The sequence below is a fragment of the Anolis carolinensis genome, chromosome 5 (genome assembly GCF_035594765.1).
Source record: "Anolis carolinensis isolate JA03-04 chromosome 5, rAnoCar3.1.pri, whole genome shotgun sequence".
Classification (NCBI taxonomy): Eukaryota; Metazoa; Chordata; class Lepidosauria; order Squamata; family Dactyloidae; genus Anolis; species Anolis carolinensis.
Genome location: NC_085845.1, coordinates 5,061,603 through 5,083,092, shown reverse-complemented (window position 1 = coordinate 5,083,092; position 21,490 = coordinate 5,061,603). Strand labels below are relative to the sequence as shown.

Below are 21,490 nucleotides of genomic sequence, written 5' to 3'. Positions count from 1 at the left end.
AATAATAATAATAATAATAATAATAATAATAATAATAGGACTGAGTCATTGTGAGTAGTTAACAGAGGGAACTTTCTGCTATAATATGATTTATTCATAATAATAATAATAATAATAATAATAATCTCCTCAGCTGCTGTTAAGAAAATTGCACAGACAGACTACAAACAGAGGCAGAACTATGTGGCCCAAATGATTCATTGGAACTTATGCCTCAAGTACCACCTCCCAGCAGCAAAGAACTGGTGGGATCACAAACCTGCAAAAGTATTGGAAAATGAGCACGCAAAGATACTGTGGGACTTCCGAATCCAGACTGAAAAAGTTCTGGAACACAACACACCAGACATCACAGTTGTGGAAAAGAAAAGGGGTTGGATCATTGATGTCGCCATCCCAGGTGACAGTCGCATTGACGAAAAACAACAGGAAAAACTCAGCCGCTCTCAGGACCTCAAGATTGAACTGCAAAGACTCTGGCAGAAACCAGTGTAGGTGGTCCCGGTGGTGATGGGCACATTGGGTGCCGTGTCAAAAGATCTCAGCCGGCATTTGGAAACAATAGACATCGACAAAATTACGATCTGCCAACTGCAAAAGGCCACCCGACTGGGATCTGCGTGCATCATCCAAAAATACATCACACAGTCCTAGACACTTGGGAAGTGTTCGACTTGTGATTTTGTGAAACGAAATCCAGCATGTCTATCTTGTTTGCTGTGTCATACAATAAAATAATAGGACAATTAAATTATATTGGAAGTGTGAAACACACCAAATTTTAGGGTAGGGCTTATACTGCTAGGGCTCACTTTCCAGTCAGGTCTTATTTCCAGGGAAATGTGGGAAAAAGGAAATGTCGGTAACGGAGCTACTCACTGGAGTCCCCCAAAATCACCACGAACTTGTTGGAAAGCAGCTGCTGGGCTTCCTCCGAAGAGAAGTCGTGGATGTCTCCCAAAGGGAGAGTTGCGGCACCGGAGCTCATGGTGCTGCCAGCCAAGTCCAACTAGAGCTCTCCTCCTCCTCCTCCTCCTGCAAAAAAGAAAGAAAGAAAGAAAGAAAGAAAGAAAGAAAGAAAGAAAGAAAGAAAGAAAGAAAGAGGAAGAAAAGGGGGACAGGTGAGCCCTTTAGTTTTCTATTTGCACCCAAAAAAAGCTTGAAGGCCATATGGAGGTTTCTAAGCAAAGACTGGATGGCCATCTGTTGAGAAGGCTTTGATTGTGCCTTCCTTCCTGGCAGAAGGGGGTTGGATTAGATGACCCTTGGGGGTCCCTTCCAACTCTATTCTGTAAACTTACTACAGTTGACTCTATTGATCAATCAAGATTGGTAGATACCAGATAAATGTACCGTATATGCTTGAGTATAAGCCGACCCGAATATAAACCGAGGCACCTAAATTTTCCACAAAAAAACTGGGAAAACATTTACTCCAGTATAAGCCGAGGGTGGTAAATTTCAGAAATAAAAATAGATAACAGTAGAGTCTCACTTATCCAAGCCTCGCTTATCCAAGCTTCTGGATTATCCAAGCCATTTTTGTAGTCAATGTTTTCAATACATCGTGATATTTTGGTGCTAAATTCGTAAATACAGTAATTACAACATAACATTACTGCGTATTGAACTACTTTTTCTGTCAAATTTGTTGTATAACATGATGTTTTGGTGCTTAATTTGTAAAATCGTAACCTAATTTGATGTTTAATAGGCTTTTCCTTAATCCCTCCTTATTATCCAAGATATTCATTTATCCAAGCTTCTTCCGGCCTGTTTAGATTGAATAAGTGAGACTCTACTGTACCAATAAAATTACCTTAATTGAGGCATCACTAGGTTAATTTTTTTTGAATATTTACATAAAGATCAAATTCAAGATAAGACTGTCCAACTGATTAAATCATTATTCTCATCTTCTTCAATGTACATGTGCTTATGTATCCTTTTAATAATAATAGAGTAAAATAATACATGTAATAATAATAATAATAATTACAGAAAAGAATACATGTAGTAATAAATAGAGTAAAATAATAGATATAATAATAATAAGATCAGAGTGAAATAATAAATGTATTAATAATAATAAAAATAGAGTAAGATAAATGTAATAGTAGCAACAATAATAGAGAAAAATAATAAATGTACCATATATTCTCGAGTATAAGCTGACCCAAATATAAGCCAACCAGGACCCTCACCCGAGTATAAGCCGAGGGGGGCTTTTTCAGTCTTAAAAAAAGGGCTGAAAAACTAGGCTTATACTCGAGTATATACAGTAGTTTCCGATTGTTGAGTGTTTTCCGGCTTGTGTGGCCACAATCCAGAAGCATTCTGTCCTGATGTTTCGCCCGCATCTATGGCAGGCTGTTAGGAATTGTGGGAGTTGGAGTCCAAAACACCTGGAGGGCCAAAGTTGGCCCATGCCTGATCTACACTGTAGAGTTAATGCAGTTTGACGATACTTTTAACTGTCAGAGTATTTGCAGCGCAGCAGTAGTTGGATGGAAGCAGTGAAGCGCAGAACGAAGAGACACTCGGAAAGTTGGTAAAATTATTTACAAAGTTTTACTGTATGTAGCAATAATCAACACAAACAGACTTGCAGACGACAGATGAACACAGGACTGTTCTGTTCTCCAACAGAACTTGACTCGAACTCTAGGCAGACAGAACTCAACTGAACAGAACTCAACTGATACAATCGTTATGCACAAACACTTGTGTCTGGATGCTCCTTAGTTCCAGCCACACATAGAGGTCATCATAGCTTCTTGGCAATTAACTCTTTCCATACTATGACACATTCTGGATGATGCAATCAGTTGCAATATAAGCATGGCACAAACTGAATTTAAACACTGTCAATATACAAATCCCACATTAACATTAACGTCTAGGGTTCAATATTATGGAATCTTAGGAGCTGTAGTTTTGCATGCTCTTTGCATTCTCTGTCCAAGGATGCGGACTACAGCTCCCAGGGTTCCACAGCATTGCACCATAGAAGTTAAAGCAGTGCCAAACTGCATCAACTCTACAGTGTAGATCAGGGGTCCCCAAACTAAGGCCCGGGGGCCGGATGCGGCCCTCCAAGGTCATTTACCTGGCCCCTGCCCTCAGTTTTATAATATAATATTTTTATATCGTTTTAATAATATAATATATTGTATATACATATAATATTGATAATAATACCATATAATAATATTAATTATATGTTATATATTACATATAATATTACAGTATAGTGGTACAGTTCAATATAGTAATATATAATGCTAATATTGTGCTATGCTAATAATATAATATATTGTACTAGCTGTGCCCGGCCACACGTTGCTGTGGCGAAGTATGGTGGTATGGGAAATAAAGTCTTGAGGAATTGGTGGTAATTAAGGTAAAGGTTTTACCTTACATTAAGTCCATTATAAATGGTTTATTTAGCTGTGTGGACGGGCCTTGAGTCTACACTGCCATATAATCCAGTTCAAATCAGATAATCTGTATTTTATAGGCAGTGTGGAAGAGGCCTAAGTGAGGCCTAACTCTGCCTGTCCCCTGGGCTGAGTGGGTTGCTAGGAGACCAAGTGGGCGGAGCTTAGCATTCTAACTGGCAGCAATTGGATAAAAACAATTCTTCCCCTCCCTCTAATTAGGACTTTATTTTTGTTTTCTTTTTGCTGTATGAACGTAGCGGCATGGATGAGGGGTTGTGCTGCCAAGTTTAGTGTTTCTGGGATGTGTAGTTTTGTTGTTTTGTCCTAGGACGAAATTTCATTACCCTTTTATATATATAGATGTACATACAGCTGCTCCGAGTCCCCTTCAGGGTGAGAAGGGCGGGATATAAATGTAATAAATAAATGTAGTAAATGAATAAATAAATAATTTTAGACTTAGGCTCACCCAAAGTCTGAAATGACTTGAAGGCACACAACAACAACAATCCTAATTCACTTGACTATCTCATTGGCCAGAAGCAGGCCCACACTTCCCATTGAAATCCTGATAGGTTTATGCTGGTTACAATTGTTTTCATTTTTAAATATTGTATTGTTCTTTCATTGTTGTTGTTGTTTTGCACTACAAATAAGACATGTGCAGTGTGCATAGGAATTTGTTGTTTTTCTTTCCCCAAATGATAATTCGGCCCCTCCACAGCCTGAAGGATTGTGGACCGGCCCTCTGCTTTAAAAGTTTGAGGACCCCTGGTGTAGATGCACCCGATGAAAACTTTGGGGTGCTTTGAATGCGATTTCCTGCTTCTTGGCAGAATGGGGTCGGACTGGATGGCCCATGGAGTCTTCCAACTCTACGATTCTATGATTCTACCCTGTTTCCCCTAAAATAAAACATCCCCAGAAAATGAGACCTAGTAGAGGTTTTGCTGAATTGCTAAATATAAGGCCTCCCCCGAAAGTAAGACCTAGCAAAGTTTTTGTTTGGAAGCATGTCCAATAAACAGAACACCAAAGCATGCAGGACTGGTAAATGTACATAGAAGTAGAGTCTCACTTATCCAAGCCTCGCTTATCCAAGGTTCTGGATTATCCAAGCCATTTTTGTAGTCAATGTTTTCAATTTACTGTGATATTTTGGTGCTAAATTCATGATTACAGTAATTAGAACATAACCTCATTGCGTATTGAACTACTTTTTCTGTCAAATTTGTTGTATAACATGATGTTTTGGTGCTTAATTTGTAAAATCATTACCTAATTTGATGTTTAATAGGCTTTTCCTTAATCCCTCCTTATTATCCAAGATATTTGCTTATCCAAGCTTCAACCGGCCCGTTTAGCTTGGATAAGTGAGACTCTACTGTACCATAGATTGTTGAACATGGAAATAATGGTAGTAACAAGAAATTTTTGATAGGATTCAGTTTGTCTGGTTATGCTGGTTTGTGATGACAACTACTGCACAGTATATAATAAATGTTAAAAAAAATTTGTTCAACAATAAATGTGAATTCTTCTTCATGGAAAAATAAGACATCCCCTGAAAATAAGACCTAGCGCATCTTTGGAAGCAAAAATTAATATAAGACACTGTCTTATTTTCAGGGAAACACGGTATGAAAACGTACCTCTGAGTTGATCCGGTTTTGCACCATAAAAGTGGATTTCTCAGGAGGATGCCTTGCCAAAGGGAGCCTTAAAAGTCTTTGGAGTAGAAAACCTAGGTACCTCCGCATCCGGCTGTTTTCTTTGATTGTTTTACGGCTTCTTCTCGGGGCATTTTGGCTGACCGACTGACCGTTCAGGTCAAAGGCTGGGAGGGAGATTTATTGGGAGGTGGGAGGATGCGCTTCCCCGTTCCAAGGCACCAAGGAGGAATGCGGCTTTTCTTTGATAAGAAAAGGCTCAGAAGGAAAGTCTGCAATTCAGACAGAGAGAAGGGAGGAGAGGGGAGGATGAGAAGAAGAAAGAGAGACAGACGGAGAGAAAGAAAGAAGGAGAAAGAAAACAAGAAAGAGAGAGAGATGTGGTCAAGGTTTTGTTCACGACATCAGTTCATACGAAGCCAATTTTAATTGGAGTGATCATTCTGGCTTACAAAAACTAACGGTGCAAATTTTCTTTTGATCTATACAGGCTGAGTATCCCATATTCATAACGCTTGCGATTTTGGAATAAAGTAGAGTCTCATTTATACAACATTCACTTATCCAACGTTCTGGATTATCCAATGCAGTCCGCCTTTTAGTAGTCAGTGTTTTTCTAGTCAATGTTTTCAATACATTGTGATATTTTGGTGCTAAATTCGTAAATACAGTACAGTAGAGTCTCACTTATCCAACATAAACGGGCCGGCAGAATGTTGGATAAGCAAATATGTTGGATAATAAGGAGGGATTAAGGAAAAGCCTATTAAATATTAAATTACATTATGATTTTACAAATTAAGCACCAAAACATCATGTTTTACAACAAATTAACAGAAAAAGCAGTTCGATACACAGTAATGTTATGTTGTAATTACTGTATTTACGAATTTAGCACCAAAATATCACAATGTAATGAAAACATTGACTACAAAAACACTGACTACTAAAAGGAAGACTGTGTTGGATAAGCAAAGGTTGGATAAGTGAGACAACTGTATTAGTACTATTATTATGTTTATTTATACCTTGCTTTTTCCCTCAAAGTGGCTTTTCAATAAAATTTATAATCAACAAATATACAAACATTGAATCAGGATTAAATATACTTGGTATTTTTAAAAAATTCAGTTTAAAATCCATAAAAACATATTCAGAACTAAAAACCACAACCAATATCTATGTCTTTGGGAATTTGGAACAGAGATGTCAAAGTTACTTTCAGCCCTGTCTAAATGGGTGTCCAAACCAGCCTGGGCAAATATGGTTTGATTTTGGCCCATGGAAAGAATAAGTCAATTCCCTGCAACTTTTCAGCCAATTTGCATCTTAGAGACAGAAACCTTTGAATCCTCCCCAATTATACCAATCAGGTGCTGAGATGCTGCAAAGAGGAAACAAATTAGATTATGCTTTTACAAATGAAGCACCAAAACATCATGTTAGACAACACATTTGACAGAAAAAGTAGTTCAATACGCAGTAATACTACGTAATAATTACTGTATTTACGAATTTAGCACCAAAATATCACGATGCATTGAAAACATTGACTACAAAAATGCATTGGATAATCCAGAACGTTGGATAAGCGAGTCTTTGATAAGTGAGACTCTACTGTAATTACTACATAGCATTACTGCGTATTGAATTAGAGTAGAGTCTCACTTATCTAAGACTCACTTATCCAAGCTTCTGGATTATCCAATGCATTTTTGTAGTCAATGTTGCCAATATATCATGATATTTTGGTGCTAAATTCGTAAATACAGTAATTACAGCATAACATTACTGCGTATTGAACTACTTTTTCTGTCAAATTTGTTGTCTAACACGATGTTTTGGTGATTAATTTGTAAAATCATAACCCAATTTGATGTTTAATAGGCTTTTCCTTAATCCGTCCTTATTATCCAAGCTATTTGCTTATCCAAGGTTCTGCCGGCCCGTTTAGCTTGGATAAGGGAGACTCTACTGTAGATTTAAATAGTAATAAAAAACAACAGCAAGGCTACATTCAATCCTGACATTGCTCCAAAAGTATTTGAGGCTGATACAGACTTGCAAATGCATTTAAATAGTAATAAACAATAACAACACCTCCCAAACAGAGGATGCCTCCAGGCAACAGAGGACAGGCTACCTCTATGCAGATACTCTCACTGATTGCAGCTTCATGGCGACACAATGCTATTCAAACTTGCTAATTACAACATTCACACTTGCAATCAGGGTTCTTCTCCCACCCTGGATATTATTCCACAGGTTTGTGTGTGTTTGTATGTACATATGTATGTATGTGTGTGTGTATGTGTGTGTGTGTGTGTGTGTATATATAAGGTAAAGGTATTCCCCTGATGTTAAGTCCAGTCGTGACCGACTCTGGGGGTTGGTGCTCATCTCCATTTGTAAGCTGAAGAGCCGGCGTTGTCCGTAGACACCTCCAAGGTCATGTGGCCGGCATGACTGCATGGAGCGCCATTACCTTCCCACCGGAGTGGTACCTATTGATTTACTCACATTTGCATATTTTCGAACTGCTAGGTTGGCAGAAGCTGGGGCTAACAGCGGGCACTCACTCTGCTCCCCAGATTCGAACCTTTCAACCTTTTGATCCACAGGTTCAGCAGCTCAGCGCTTTAACACACTGTGCCACCGGGGCCCCCATATATATATATATACACACACACACATACACACACACACACATACATACACACACACACTCCACTTGCTTGACTCACATCAGATCCTCTGAAGATGCCATTAGCCACAGATGCAGGCAAAACATCAGGAGATCATCATAGACATGAGCCATCCAGTCCAACCCCATTCTGCCCAGAAGCAGGAAAATCACCTTCAAAGCACCCCCGAAAGATGATCATCCAGGCTCTGCTTAAAAGCCTTCGAAGAAGGAGTCTCTACCACACCCTGTGGCAGAGAGTTCCACAGCTGAACAGCCCTTCTCACAGTGAGGAAGTTCTTCCTCATGTTCAGTTCGAATCTCCTTTCCTATAGTTTGAAGCCATTGTTCCACCCAAGAAGCTTGCTCCTTCCTCCCTATAACTTCCCCATACTTCTTGATGCATGGCTCTTATCATGTCTCCTCTCATCCTTCTCTTCTGCAGGCTAAACATGCCCAGGTCTTTGAGCCGCTCCTCATAGGGCTTATTCTCCAGACCATTGATCCTTTGAGTCACCCTCCTCTGGACACATTCCAGCTTAGAATCAACATCTTTCTTCAATTGCAGAGCCCAGAATTGGACACAGTGTGATTCCAGGTGTGGCATGACAGGTAAAGTGGTCTGATCAAGGCAGACTTCCCTGGATCTAGAGCAGGGGTCCCCAAACTAAGGCCCGGGGTCCGGATGCGGCCCTCCGAGGTCATTTCCCTGGCCCCCGCCCTCAGTTTTATAATATATTGTATCTACATATAATATTGATAATAATATTATAATGTAATACAATATAACACTAATAATAATATCATATAATAAAATTAATTATATATTCTATATTACATATAAAATTACTAATAATATTACAGTATAGTGGTATAGTTCAATATAGTAATATATAATGCTAATATTGTGCTATGCTAATAATATAATATATTGTATCTATACATATAAAAGAGTGATGGCATCAGGGCAGTGGACAAAACAACAAAAGTACAAGCCCCCCAACCTCGAAATTTGACAACACAACCCATCATCCATGCCTCCAGGTTGATACAACAAAAAGAAAAGAAAAATAAAGTCCTAATTAGAGGGAGAGCAATAATTTTTTTATCCAATTGCTGCCAGTTTAGAGGGCTAATCTCTGCCCACTTGGTTGCCTAGCAACCAGCCAAGGGACAGCCAGGCTTCAGTGAGGGGACAGGCTGATTTAGGCCTCACTTAGGCTTCTTCCACAGATTATCTGATTTTAACTGGATTATATGGCAGTGTAGACTCAAGGCCCTTCTACACAGCTCTATAACCCATTTATAATCTTACATTATCTGCTTTGCACTGGATTATCTTGACTCCACACTGCCATATAATCCACTTCAGTGGGCATTTTATACAGCTGTGAAGAAGGGGCCTCAGATAATCCAGTTCTAAGCAGATAATTTAAGATTATCAATATACAGTAGAGTCTCACTTATCCAACATAAACAGGCCGGCAGGATAAGTGAATATGTTGGATAATAAGAAGGGATTCAGGAAAAGCCGATTAAACATCAAATTAGGTAATCGTTTTACAAATTAAGCACCAAAACATCATGTTATACAACAAATTTGACAGAAAAAGTAGTTCCATGCGCAGTAATGCTATGTAGTAATTACAGTAGAGTCTCACTTATCCAACACTCGCTTATCCAATGTTCTGGATTATCCAATGCATTTTGTAGTCAATGTTTTCAATATATTGTGATATTTTGGTGCTAAATTCATAAATACAGTAATTACTACATAGCATTACTGTGTATTGAACTACTTTTTCTGCCAAATTTGTTGTCTAAGATGATATTTTGGTGCTTCATTTGTAAAATCATAACCTAATTTGATGTTTAATAGGCTTATCCTTAATGCCTCCTTATTATCCAACATATTCGCTTATCCAATATTCTGCCAGCCTGTTTATGTTGGATAAGTGAGACTCTACTGTACTGTATTTACAAATTTACCACTACAATATCACAATGAATTTAAAACACTGACTACAAAAACATTGATTATGAAAAGGCAGACTGCGTTGGATAATCCAGAACATTATATACGTGAATGTTGGATAAGTGAGATTCTACTTTAATATGAAATAATTACTGGGATAGAATAATGCAGAACAATATAATCTCTAAAACCAGGACAGTAAATAAACAGGGGAATTCCACACAGGAAACAATCAGGGCCAGCTAACACCTCCCAACAAAGTATTCCCATCATCAAAGTCTGGCAAATCCTCTGTTTTCTCAGGGCCACAGACAGTAGAAGCACATAAAATATCGCAAACAACACCACTCTGAAAACAAGGGAATTCCAGACAGGAAAGAATCAGGGCCAGCTAACACCTCCCAACAAAAAATTCACTCAGGGAGGAAGCAGCCAGGCTTTAAAGCTGCAAGGCCATTACATCCTAATCATTTTTCCTAATTGCAGCATTCATACTTGCCTCCAACAGACAAAAAAAACCAATCAGAAATATTGTATATTCACAACCTTTAGGAAATAATATCCCCTGATGGCGCAGCGTGTTAAAGCGCTGAGCTGCTGAACTTCTGGACCGAAAGGCTGCAGGTTTGAATTGGGGGAGCGGAGAGCCCCCACTGTTAGCCCCAGCTTCTGCCAACCCAGAAGTTCAAAAACATGCAAATGTGAGTGCATCAATAGGTACTGCTCTGGCGGGAAGGTAACGCCGCTCTATGCAGTCATCCCACATGACCTTGGAGGAGTCTATGGACAACGCTGGCTCTTCGGCTTAGAAATGGAGACGAGCACCAACACTCTGAGTCAGACATGACTGGACTTAATGTCAGGGGAAAACCTTTACCCTTTACCTTAACTACCACCAGTTCCTCAATACTTTATTTCCCATACCACCATATTTTGCCACAGCAACGCGTGGCCGGGCACAGCTAGTATACATATAATTTGTAAGCCACCCTGAGTCCCCTTTGGGGTGAGAAGGGTGTGATACAAATGTAGTAAATAAATGCAGTAAATAAATAATAAATAAATTTTAGACTTAAGCTCACCCAAAGTCTGAAATGACTTGAAGGCACACAACAACAACAACAACAACAACCCTAATTAACTTGACTATCTCATTGGCCAGAAGCAGGACCACACTTCCCATTAAAATCCTGATAAATGTATGTTGGTTAAAATTGTTTTTATTTTTAAATATTGTATTGTTCTTTCATTGTTCTTGTTGTTGTTGTTTTTGCACTACAAATAAGACATGTGAAGTTTGCATCGGAATTTGTTTGTATTTTTTTCAAATGATAATCCAGCTCCTCAACAGTCTGAAGGATTGTGGATCGGCCCTCGGCTTAAAAAGTTTGAGGACCCCTGATCTAGACACTAGACTCCTATTTACGCAGGCCAAAATTCCATTGGCTTTTTTCGCTGCCGCATCACATTGTCGGCTCATGTTTACCTTGTTGTCCACAAGGACTTCCAAAATCTTTTTCACACGTCCTGCTGTCGAGCCAGGCATCGTTGGCCCATTTTGTATTTTTGCATTTCATGTTTTCTGACAAAGTGGAGTCTCTTGCATTTGTCCCTGTTGAACTTCATTTTGTTATGCTGCTGGAACATGGCCATACAGCCCAAAAAACTCACAGCAACCCAGTATACAGTAATTCTGTATATTGCTATTACCAACAAAGCTAGCACAGAGAGCGAGCATTTTTCTATGTCCTTATCTTGTTCAAGGAAAAAGAAAGTGGATGCCTTCCAAAATTTTAGCTCTTTTCCCTGACCTTTAGCTCTAATCTTAAAACTCCAGCAAAAGTAGGTTTGCCTCGCTGGGCTTCCTGTTCGAAAGTAAACTAACAGGGGGAAAATGTGATCAAATATTACAGAGCCACCTTGAGTCTCTATATCGGAAGGAAGATGAGATAATGAAAATCAAATAAATACCTAACCATTAAAATTATTGATGCGAACACCCTACAACAAAAGATTTAGTGTTTTGGGTTTTCACTGTATTTATGTATTGTTTTTAGTATTGTTCACTGCTTTGAGTCTCTTTTACGAGAGAAAATGCAGATGATGATGACTATTATAGGTATTATTATTATTATTATTATTATTATTATTAGTTGTAGTATGTTTATTTATACCATGCTTTTTCTCTCAACTAGGGGACTCAAAGCCTTGTAAAACTACAACTCCCATATAATAACAACAACAACCGCAACAATTTATTTTCTCTTTTATGAGAAAATGCAGATGATGATGACTATTGTGGGCATTCTTCTTATTATTATCAGTTGTAGTATGTTTATTTATACCATGCTTTTTCTCTCAACAAGGACTCAAAGCCTTGTAAAACTACAACTCCCAAATAATAATAACAACAACAACAACAACAACAACAATTTATTTTCTCTTTTATGAGAAAATGCAGATGATGATGACTATTGTGGGCATTCTTATTATTATTATTAGTTGTAGTATGTTTATTTATACCATGCTTTTTTCTCTCAACAAGGAGACTCAAAGCCTTGTAAAACTACAACTCCCATATAATGATAATAATAATAACAACAATAATTTATTTTCTCTTTTAAGAGAAAATGCAGATGATGATGACTATTACGGGCATTATTATTATTATTATTATTATTATTATTAATTGTAGTATGCTTATTTATACCATGCTTTTTCCTCTCAACAAGGAGACTCAAAGCCTTGTAAAACTGCAACTCCCATACAATTATTATTATTATTATTATTATTATTATTATTATTATTATTATTATTATGTATTAACCCTAATACATCACACAGTCCTAGACACTTGGGAAGTGTTCGACTTGTGATTTTGTGATACGAAATCCAGCATATCTATCTTGTTTGCTGTGTCATAATAAAATAATAAAAATTTATTTTTAAGAGAAAATGCAGATGATGACTATTATGGGCATTATTATTATTATTATTATTATTAGTTGTATTATGTTTATTTATACTATGCTTTTTTCTCTCAACAAGTAGACAAAAGGCCTTCTAAAACTACAACTCCCATATAATAATAATAATAATTTATTTGTAACCCCGGGGATTCAAAATATGATTATTATTGCTGTTGTTGCTATTATTATTAGTTGTAGTATGCTTATTTATACCATGCTTTTTCTCTCAACAAGGAGACTCAAAGCCTTGTAAAACTAAAACTCCCATATAATAATAATAATTTATTTGTAACCCCAGGGGGACTCAATAATATGATTATTATTGCTGTTGTTGTTGATATTATTATTAGTTGCAGTATGCATATTTATATCATGCTTTTTTCTCTCAACAAGAAGACGCAAAGCCTTGCAAAACTACAACTCCCATATAATAATAATAATAATAATAATAATAATAATAATAATAGCACTTTATTTGTAACCCCAGGGGAACTCAGCAATATGATTATTATTGCTATTGTTATGTTTTACATGCCTTTTCCACCCAGAAACCTATCTTACAGGCTTCACAGGGGAATGAATCCCAAGGAAAGATGTACAAAATTGAAGCTGCAAATTAAGGAAGAAGGGATGGAGCCAACAAAGGGAAGGGCAAAACCTTTTTTTATCAACTCTTAAAAACAAATGAAAGATTATCTCTGTCTAACAGACAAATGTGAGAAAGCTTTGGTGTGAGAAGATGGATAAGATGGTGTGAATAGTAGTGCCAAAAGGTCAGGAAAAAAAGCAGCATTGCAGACTTGGGAGGAACCCCAAAGGTCATCTAGTCCAGCCCCTGCCCATTCCAAGAGAGATTATTTACTTATCAAAGCAGAAAGTATGGAGCTACAGAAAGTTACTTTTATATAGGTCATTTGCATAAAACAAAGGCTTTGCTACCTTATATTTATAAGTTTTAGGTTCACGAAGAGAGGAAAGTAACAAATAAAATTATTATTATTATTATTATTATTATTATTATTTGAAAAAAATTCTGTTCCTGGTTTGAAAGTGTTATCCCTTGTTTGATTGTGCGGTGCTTACTTAGAAAGTAGTTGTTCTACTCCGTAAACTTTGTTTTTGTGGCACAAACTATGTTGAATCGGTTGAGACTCGATGATGAGACATTCATTGGAAAACTGGAGCAAAATGTGCTGCAGGATGTCCGGCAAAAACAAAGTTTTGGCAGTTAAACAAACTTTTCCCACTTTTTTTTAATGGAACCAATTAGGAGATGACATTTATAAGCCAGGAACAAAAAATGTGTTACATAGTGTTGTTATTGCTATTTTATTGCATTTTTGAGCTACAGTAGTCTCTCACTTATCCAAGCCTCGCTTATCCAAGCTTCTGGATTATCCAAACCATTTTTGTAGTCAATGATTTTAATATATCATGATATTTTGGTGCTAAATTAGTAAATACAATAATTACAACATAGCATTACTGCGTATTGAACTACTTTTTCTGTCAAATTTGTTGCGTAACATGATGTTTTGGTGCTTAATTTGTAAAATCATAACCTAATTTTATGTATAATAGGCTTTTCCTTAATCCCTCCTTATTATCCAAGATATTCGCTTATCCAAGCTTCTGCCGGCCCATTTAGCTTGGATAAGTGAGACTACTGTACTTCAATTCTCATTTAAGAAAAGGAAGCAGGGTAAGAATAATAATAGATTAGCCTCCAACATTCACAATTTCAGATTGTGGAATATGTTAAATTTTGAAATTCTGGATAACCTTACAAGGATCTCCCAAACAATGAATCCTTAGAGGAGGTTTGGAGGGTTGCCAGAGCTGTAGCCGAAAAAGTAACTTATTTATAGTCTAGTCAAGGTAACTATGCCAAAGTTACCTATCTTGAGGCAGGTAAAGGTGAAAGTTTTCTCCTGACATTAAGTCAAGTCGTGTCCGACTCTGGGGGTTGGTGCTCATCTTCATTTCTAAGTTGAAGAGCCGGCGTTGTCCGCAGGCACCTCCAAGATCATGTGGCCGGCATGACTGCATGGAGCACCGTTACCTTCCCACCGGAGCAGTACCTATTGATCTACTCACATTTGCATGTTTTTGAACTACTGTACTAGGTTGACAGAAGCTGGGGCTAACAGTGGGAGCTCACTCCACTTCCCGGATTCGAACCGCCGACCTTTCGGTCAGCAAGTTCAGCAGATCAGCAGTTTAACCCCACAACCAAGGTTTCTTTGCAGATAACACTGACTTATCAGTTAGCCTTTCCTTATCTTTTCTAGGCAGATTCAGTACTGGTGCCTTTAGGGTTTTATAGCCTTCTTTGTAGAAATTTCCTTTGTAGAAATTTCCGCTTCCTCCCCATTTCAACACTCACATCCTCCTTGCCTTTGGAAATGCGAACTGGTCTACAGAGAAGTGACTACAGAGAAGTGCAAATACCTTAATATCCTGAATGCATCGGATGCGCTCTGATCTGGGATGCTAAGCAGGGTCAGCCTTGGTTAGCATTTGGATGGGAGACCACCAACAAATACTAGGTTGATGCACGTTTTCAAGTATTTATAAGTCACTCTCTCTCAGCCTCAGAGGAAGGCAAAGGCAATCCCCGCTGAACACATCTTGCCAATCCAATTCGTACAATTATAAATGAGAATGTGCTGATGCTTACCCTGGGTTAGATCAGAAGAGGATCTGCCATGTTGCAAAGTCTCCAAGCTTTGCCTTTCCAGAAACTCAAAAAAAACCCAAAACAAAACAAAACAAAACAGACGTTGCACTTTTGAAAACTCCAAAATAAACAGATTTTGCACTTCCCAAAACTCCAAAATAACCCTACTTTGCACTTTCAGAACTTCGAAGACAAGTAGACATTGCGGTTTTGAAAACTCCAAAATATCTATGCTTTGCATGCAAACTCCAAAATAATCCTACTTTGCACAGCTAGAAATTCCAATAAATACCTAAATATTGCACTTTCAGAAATTCCAAAACAACCGGACTTCGAAGTTCCAAATTTAGAAATTCCAAAATAACTAAATATTGCACTTTCAGAAATTCCAAAACAACCGGACTTTGAACTTCCAAATTTAGAAATTCCAAAATAACTAAATATTGCACTTTCAGAAATTCCAAAACAACCGGACTTTGAACTTCTAGAAATTCCAAAATAACTAGATGTTGCACTTTTGAAAACTCTAAAATAGCCAGACTTTGAATTTAAAAGAAACACTAAACTAACCAAAGATTGCATTTTCAAAAGCTCCAAGACTGAAAGTCAAGCCTTGCGTCCAATTGCCGTAAAGCAGTGGTTCCCAACCTTTGGTCCTCCAAGCTTTTTGGACTTCAACTCCCAGAAATCCCAGTCAATTTGCCAGCTGATAGGAATTGTGGGAGCTGAAGTCCAAAACTGGATGGCCAAAGGTTGGGAACCACTGCGGAAAGCCACGCTGACTAAAACAAAGTAAACACTGTATTTCTTTCATTTTTTTGGACTAGTTTCCAAAGTCCCCCAGCCAGTAAAGGGATGCTGGGAAGTGTAGTCCTCCAAAAACAATGTTTCTTGGGAAGAGCAAAGCCTCCGAACCGGTACTTTTATGAGAAAACAATGCTGTGCTTCAAAAGAAGACAATGTTGTGTCTTGGACCTCTCCTACACATTCTGCTATCGATGCAGCAAGTTCGAAAAAGCCTTTCAAAAAGAGAAATTAGGCACAATTGCAATGAAGGAAAAAGAACCATTTAACATTTACCTATGGAAGGATTCAAAGCTTTCATGCACGTTTTAAGCAGCAGCACCTTGGTTTGTTTTCTCAGAGAAGAATGCCAAATCGGTATCTGCTGCAAAGATGGCCAAACCAGTCCTTGGTGGCAGAAAGAAATTTCTGCAACAAAAACAGAACAAAAAATGGAGACCTCACTGCTGGCGAATATCAACAGTTCCGGTGTCAAAATGACAGGAAGAAAGAACGAAAGAAATCAGAAGTTTTTGGTTTCCATTTCCTGAAGTGCAGAGCTGGAAGCCAAAAGATAAGAGGGGCACCCAAAAGAGGGGATATGCAAATCAGGAGGTGGGGTTATGCAAAACAGGATGGAGGCACCTGCAAATTATGGTGGGTTTTGGAGTCCAAGCCCGAGACTCAAAAAAATTTTGGTGCAGATTCTGGGCATGTTTTGGGGATTCTGGGAGGTGTTGTCCCCAAAAGCAACATGTCCAAGTTCTCCCATTGTTGCATGAGAAAACCAGCCCTGGGTCCTTGGGATGTCTAGTTTACCTGGGCCAGGTCACTGCTCACTAAAGTCTCCTTTTTTTCTCTTTTTCTCTCTCTGGCACCTGCTGGAGCACTAACCCAATGAAAGGCAAAGAGCACTCCTTAGATGCCTTGCCATCATCTTCCTCTGAAGATCTATCTTGTTAAAGGTACTTTGGAAAACTATGTCTCTCAGGTATATAATTTGCCCCAAACACCCCATTTTTTTTTCCTATGTGTTCCTATTTTGCCTATATGTTGTGTTAACCTAATGTTTTATACTGCTGAGATCCCCATTCCTTCCCTTTGGGGAAACCTTGTTCCTGAACCCAAAGATGTCTTGCATCCCACACAATTGCATAGCCTGGGGAAAAGAAACTAAGCTGGGAACTTCCTCATCAAGTTCCCAGTTTCACCTATTTTTTGGACTTTACCTGGACATTGCAACACAATACAGTAGAGTCTCACTTTTCCAACATAAACGGGCCGACAGAACGTTGGATAAGCGAATATGTTGGATACTAAGGAGTGATTAAGGAAGAGCCTATTAAACATCAAATTAGGTTATGATTTTACAAATTAAGCACCAAAACATCATGTTATACAACAAATTTGACAGAAAAAGTAGTTCAATACGCAGTAATGCTATGTAGTAATTACTGCATTTACGAATTTAGCACCAAAATATCACGATGTATTGAAAACATTGATTACAAAAATGTGTTGGTAATCCAGAACGTTGGATAAGTGAGACTCCACTGTACTTCTATTCAGGGGGAAATCACCTCTCTCTGACCTCTGGGGAAGAACCAATTTCACCACCCTGCGCCTTTGACCACTCGCACTGGAAGGAAATCAGCATTTCTACAGCCAAACCCATCCTCTGTCATTTTTTCATGATTGTATTAATATATGATGTTTTGTTTCTCTGGGGTCTGGAATCGCCAGCCCACCCCTATTAAGGGGCCATGCCATGTTCATCTCATAAGACAATAGCATTCTTGAGTAGGGCCAGAAGGTGCCCTCAATCACTTTGTTATTTTTCCTGTTCAGTAAGAGGAACCTCATTCATCGACACTTAATCATCCCTTGTCCCAGCCCACGCTGGCCAGTGAGCCAAGCCCCTCTCTAGGACTGGTCTGAATTAGAGGCTTGGCTGCAGCCTATGTATGAAAAGGGCTATGAAACTGTATTCTGTATGCTATCTACTTTGTGAATGAATCACTAGCTAGCATCTTATCTGCAGATAATAAAATCTTCCTTGGCTGAAAATCACCTTCTCTCCTTGCTTGCGGGCTAATTTCAATTGGGCCTGATCTGTATGCTCGCCACAGCAGGGACTCACTCAAAATGGGCAGCTCAGGCGGATCCCTTGTCTGGGTTTCTGCCAACAGGCTTCTCCCTGGTCTCACTGCCAGGGGTTGCCTCCTCAAATGGGGCCAACACCATCAAACCCACAAACAAGAACATGGATCATAAAACCAGTTTGATATGTATTCTGGTTCCTGTACCAGGAAAACAAAACAAAACCAGCCAAGGCTGATGGGAGTTGTATTCCAACAACATCTTGACACTGTTCCAGAAAAAGATAAAATTAAAATATTGGGTTCAGCAGTCTATTCCTTAGTCACAAAAACTCTTACAGACTGAATTTTTGACTGCACCAGAAACAGCTGATGGGAATTGTAGTTCACAATCAACATTTTCAAAATTACATGATTTCTCTTCTCTATGGCCAATATCAGGAAAAACGCAACACTATAAATACAGTAAGCCTACCATATTTGTAAGGATTCGTTTCCAGGACCCACTGCAGAACCCAAAACATAGATGATCACTCCTTATAGTCAATGGCAGCAAAGTGAATTTACTGTGTCCACATTAATAATATGGCAGCAATTATTTAATAATTAACCACTTAACTATTAAATATAATAATTATTTAATAATATGATCCACACTCAATGGATCGATATGCTGGATTTCATATCAGAAAACCACAAGTCGAACACTTCCCAAGTGTCTAGGACTGTGTGATGTATTTTCGGATGATGCGAGCAGATCCCAGTCGGGTGGCCTTTTGCAGTTGGCAGATCGTAATTTTGTCAATGTCTATTGTTTCCAAATGCCGGATGAGATCTTTTGGCACGGCACCCAATGCGCCGATCATAATAATAATAATAAAGAATACACACAAAGGGTCGGAAAAATTCTCAAAAGCAAGCTCAATGGAGGCAACACCATCAAGGCCATAAACACCTGGGCCATACCTGTCATAAGATATACTGCTGGCATCATAAATTGGACACAGATGGAACTGGACAATTTGGACAGAAAAACAAGAAAACTCATGACCATTCATCATTCTCTGCACCCTCGCAGTGATGTTGACCGGCTATATCTGCCTAGAAGATCAGGGGGCAGAGGACTCTTGCAAGTAAAACAAGCAGTCAAAGAAGAAGAACATGCCCTGGCAGAAGATGTCAAGCAAAGTGAAGAACCTGCTTTGATTGAAGTCAAAAATCAGAAACTCCTCAAAGCACAGCAGACAAAGAATCAGTACAAGAAAACCACACTACAAACTAGAGCTGACAGTTGGCACAACAAAACATTGCATGGAAAGTTCCTTGACAACATTGAAGGAAAAGCTGATAAGGAGAAGACCTGGCTCTGGCTCACGAATGGGACCCTGAAGAAGGAGACAGAAGGCCTGATCCTTGCAGCCCAGGAGCAAGCCATCAGAACAAATACAATCAAGGCCAAGATCGAAAAATCAGCTGATGACCCAAAATGCAGACTGTGCAAGGAAACTGACGAAACCATCGATCATCTCCTCAGCTGCTGTAAGAAAATCACACAGACAGACTACAAACAGAGGCACAACTCTGTGGCCCAAATGATTCATTGGAACTTATGCCTCAAGTACCACCTCCCAGCAGCAAAGAACTGGTGGGATCACAAACCTGCAAAAGTATTGGAAAATGAGCACGCAAAGATACTGTGGGACTTCCGAATCCAGACTGACAAAGTTCTGGAACACAACACACCAGACACCACAGTTGTGGAGAAGAAAAAGGTTTGGATCATTGATGTTGCCATCCCAGGTGACAGTCGCATTGACGAAAAACAACAGGAAAAACTCAGTCACTATCAGGACCTCAAGATCGAACTGCAAAGACTCTGGCAGAAACCAGTGCAGGTGGTCCCGGTGGTGATGGGCACACTGGGTGCCGTGCCAAAAGATCTCAGCCGGCATTTGGAAACCATAGACATTGACAAAATCACGATCTGCCAACTGCAAAAGGCCACCCTGCTGGGATCTGCACGCATCATCCGAAAATACATCACACAGTCCTAGACACTTGGGAAGTGTTCGACTTGTGATTTTGTGAAATCCAGCATATCTATCTTGTTTGCTGTGTCATAATAAAATAACAATAATAATAATAATGTTTATTATTATTATGTTGATTTATATCCTTTTTCTCTCCACAAGGACTATCTTTCCCAGCATCCCCAATATAGCTGCATTTGGGGGGAAACCAACAAAGATAAGATTTTCTGTGTATTGTTTACGCTTTACAGTAACCCTGTTAATGTCATAGGATTTTCTTAGGCAAAAAATAGCCAGAGGTGGTTTTGACAGGGGTGGGATTTATCACAAAATACTATATGTTCTGCACCTGGAAAAAGATATGAGCAAATCAGCAAAAACCTCTCCTGTATTATTTTAATCCTATTTAAGTAAGCAGGCTATTAACACCAACTTCTTAGTCTAGCCAGGGAATCCCATCATTCTTCACCACTGAACTGTCAAGAAGAGTTGCATCCCAACATTTAGGGAGGACAATTATGTGCTAGACAGGCATGGGCCAACTTGGGCCCTCCGAGTGTTTTGGACTTCAACTCCCACAATTCCTAACAGCCGGTAGGCTGTTAGGAATTGTGGGAGTTGAAGTCCAAAACACCCGGAGGGCCCAAGTTGGCCCATGCCTATCCAGACTTAACTTGCTATATTGCAACTCCCATCAACCTCATTAATGAGCAAGACAAGAATCTCATCTACACTGTAAAATTAATGCAGTTTGAAACCATTTTACTGCTATTACTTAATGCAATGGAATCCTGGTATGGTACAAGCTCTTTTTTGCAGAGAAGGCCAAAGACCTTGTCAAACTCTTACTTGCAGAATTACAAAGCACTGAGCCGTGGTGGTCAAACTGAATTAATTCAACAGTGTAGATGCACCTTAAGACTTTTGAGGGACAGTTATGAAAGAACTAGACAAGATCCTGAAATGGATTAGGTAGAAAGCAGCCAGACTTTGTAGCACCGGGACTATTCATTGCTATTCAAGCTGGACAACTAAGTATTCCACAAGGTAGAAAGCAGCCAGGCTTGCAAGCAGCAAGGCTATTCAGTGCTAATTAACCTGGCAAACCAAGATTTCCCCTAGATAGAAAGCCCCCAGGCTTTGAAGCCACGAGGCCAC

General features: G+C 38.9%; 1 protein-coding gene across 3 annotated transcripts in view; it reads right to left on the bottom strand.

The window, feature by feature from the left end:
- LOC100563893 (uncharacterized) overlaps nt 1-21,490 on the bottom strand; it is a 50,493-nt gene that overhangs the window by 23,456 nt on the left and 5,547 nt on the right. Inside the window, exons 2-4 of one of the 3 annotated variants that reach the window (XM_008123181.3) lie at nt 16,501-16,632; nt 5,096-5,385; nt 880-1,035 (exon numbers count right to left, since the gene is read on the bottom strand). In XM_008123181.3, coding sequence (XP_008121388.2) covers nt 880-988 — 109 coding nt within the window. In that variant the 5' untranslated portion in view covers nt 989-1,035; nt 5,096-5,385; nt 16,501-16,632. Of the gene's footprint in view, nt 1-879; nt 1,036-5,095; nt 5,386-15,420; nt 16,121-16,500; nt 16,633-21,490 lie in introns of those variants that run through there. The other 2 variants (XM_062981468.1, XM_008123180.3) reach the window with 2 other exon arrangements.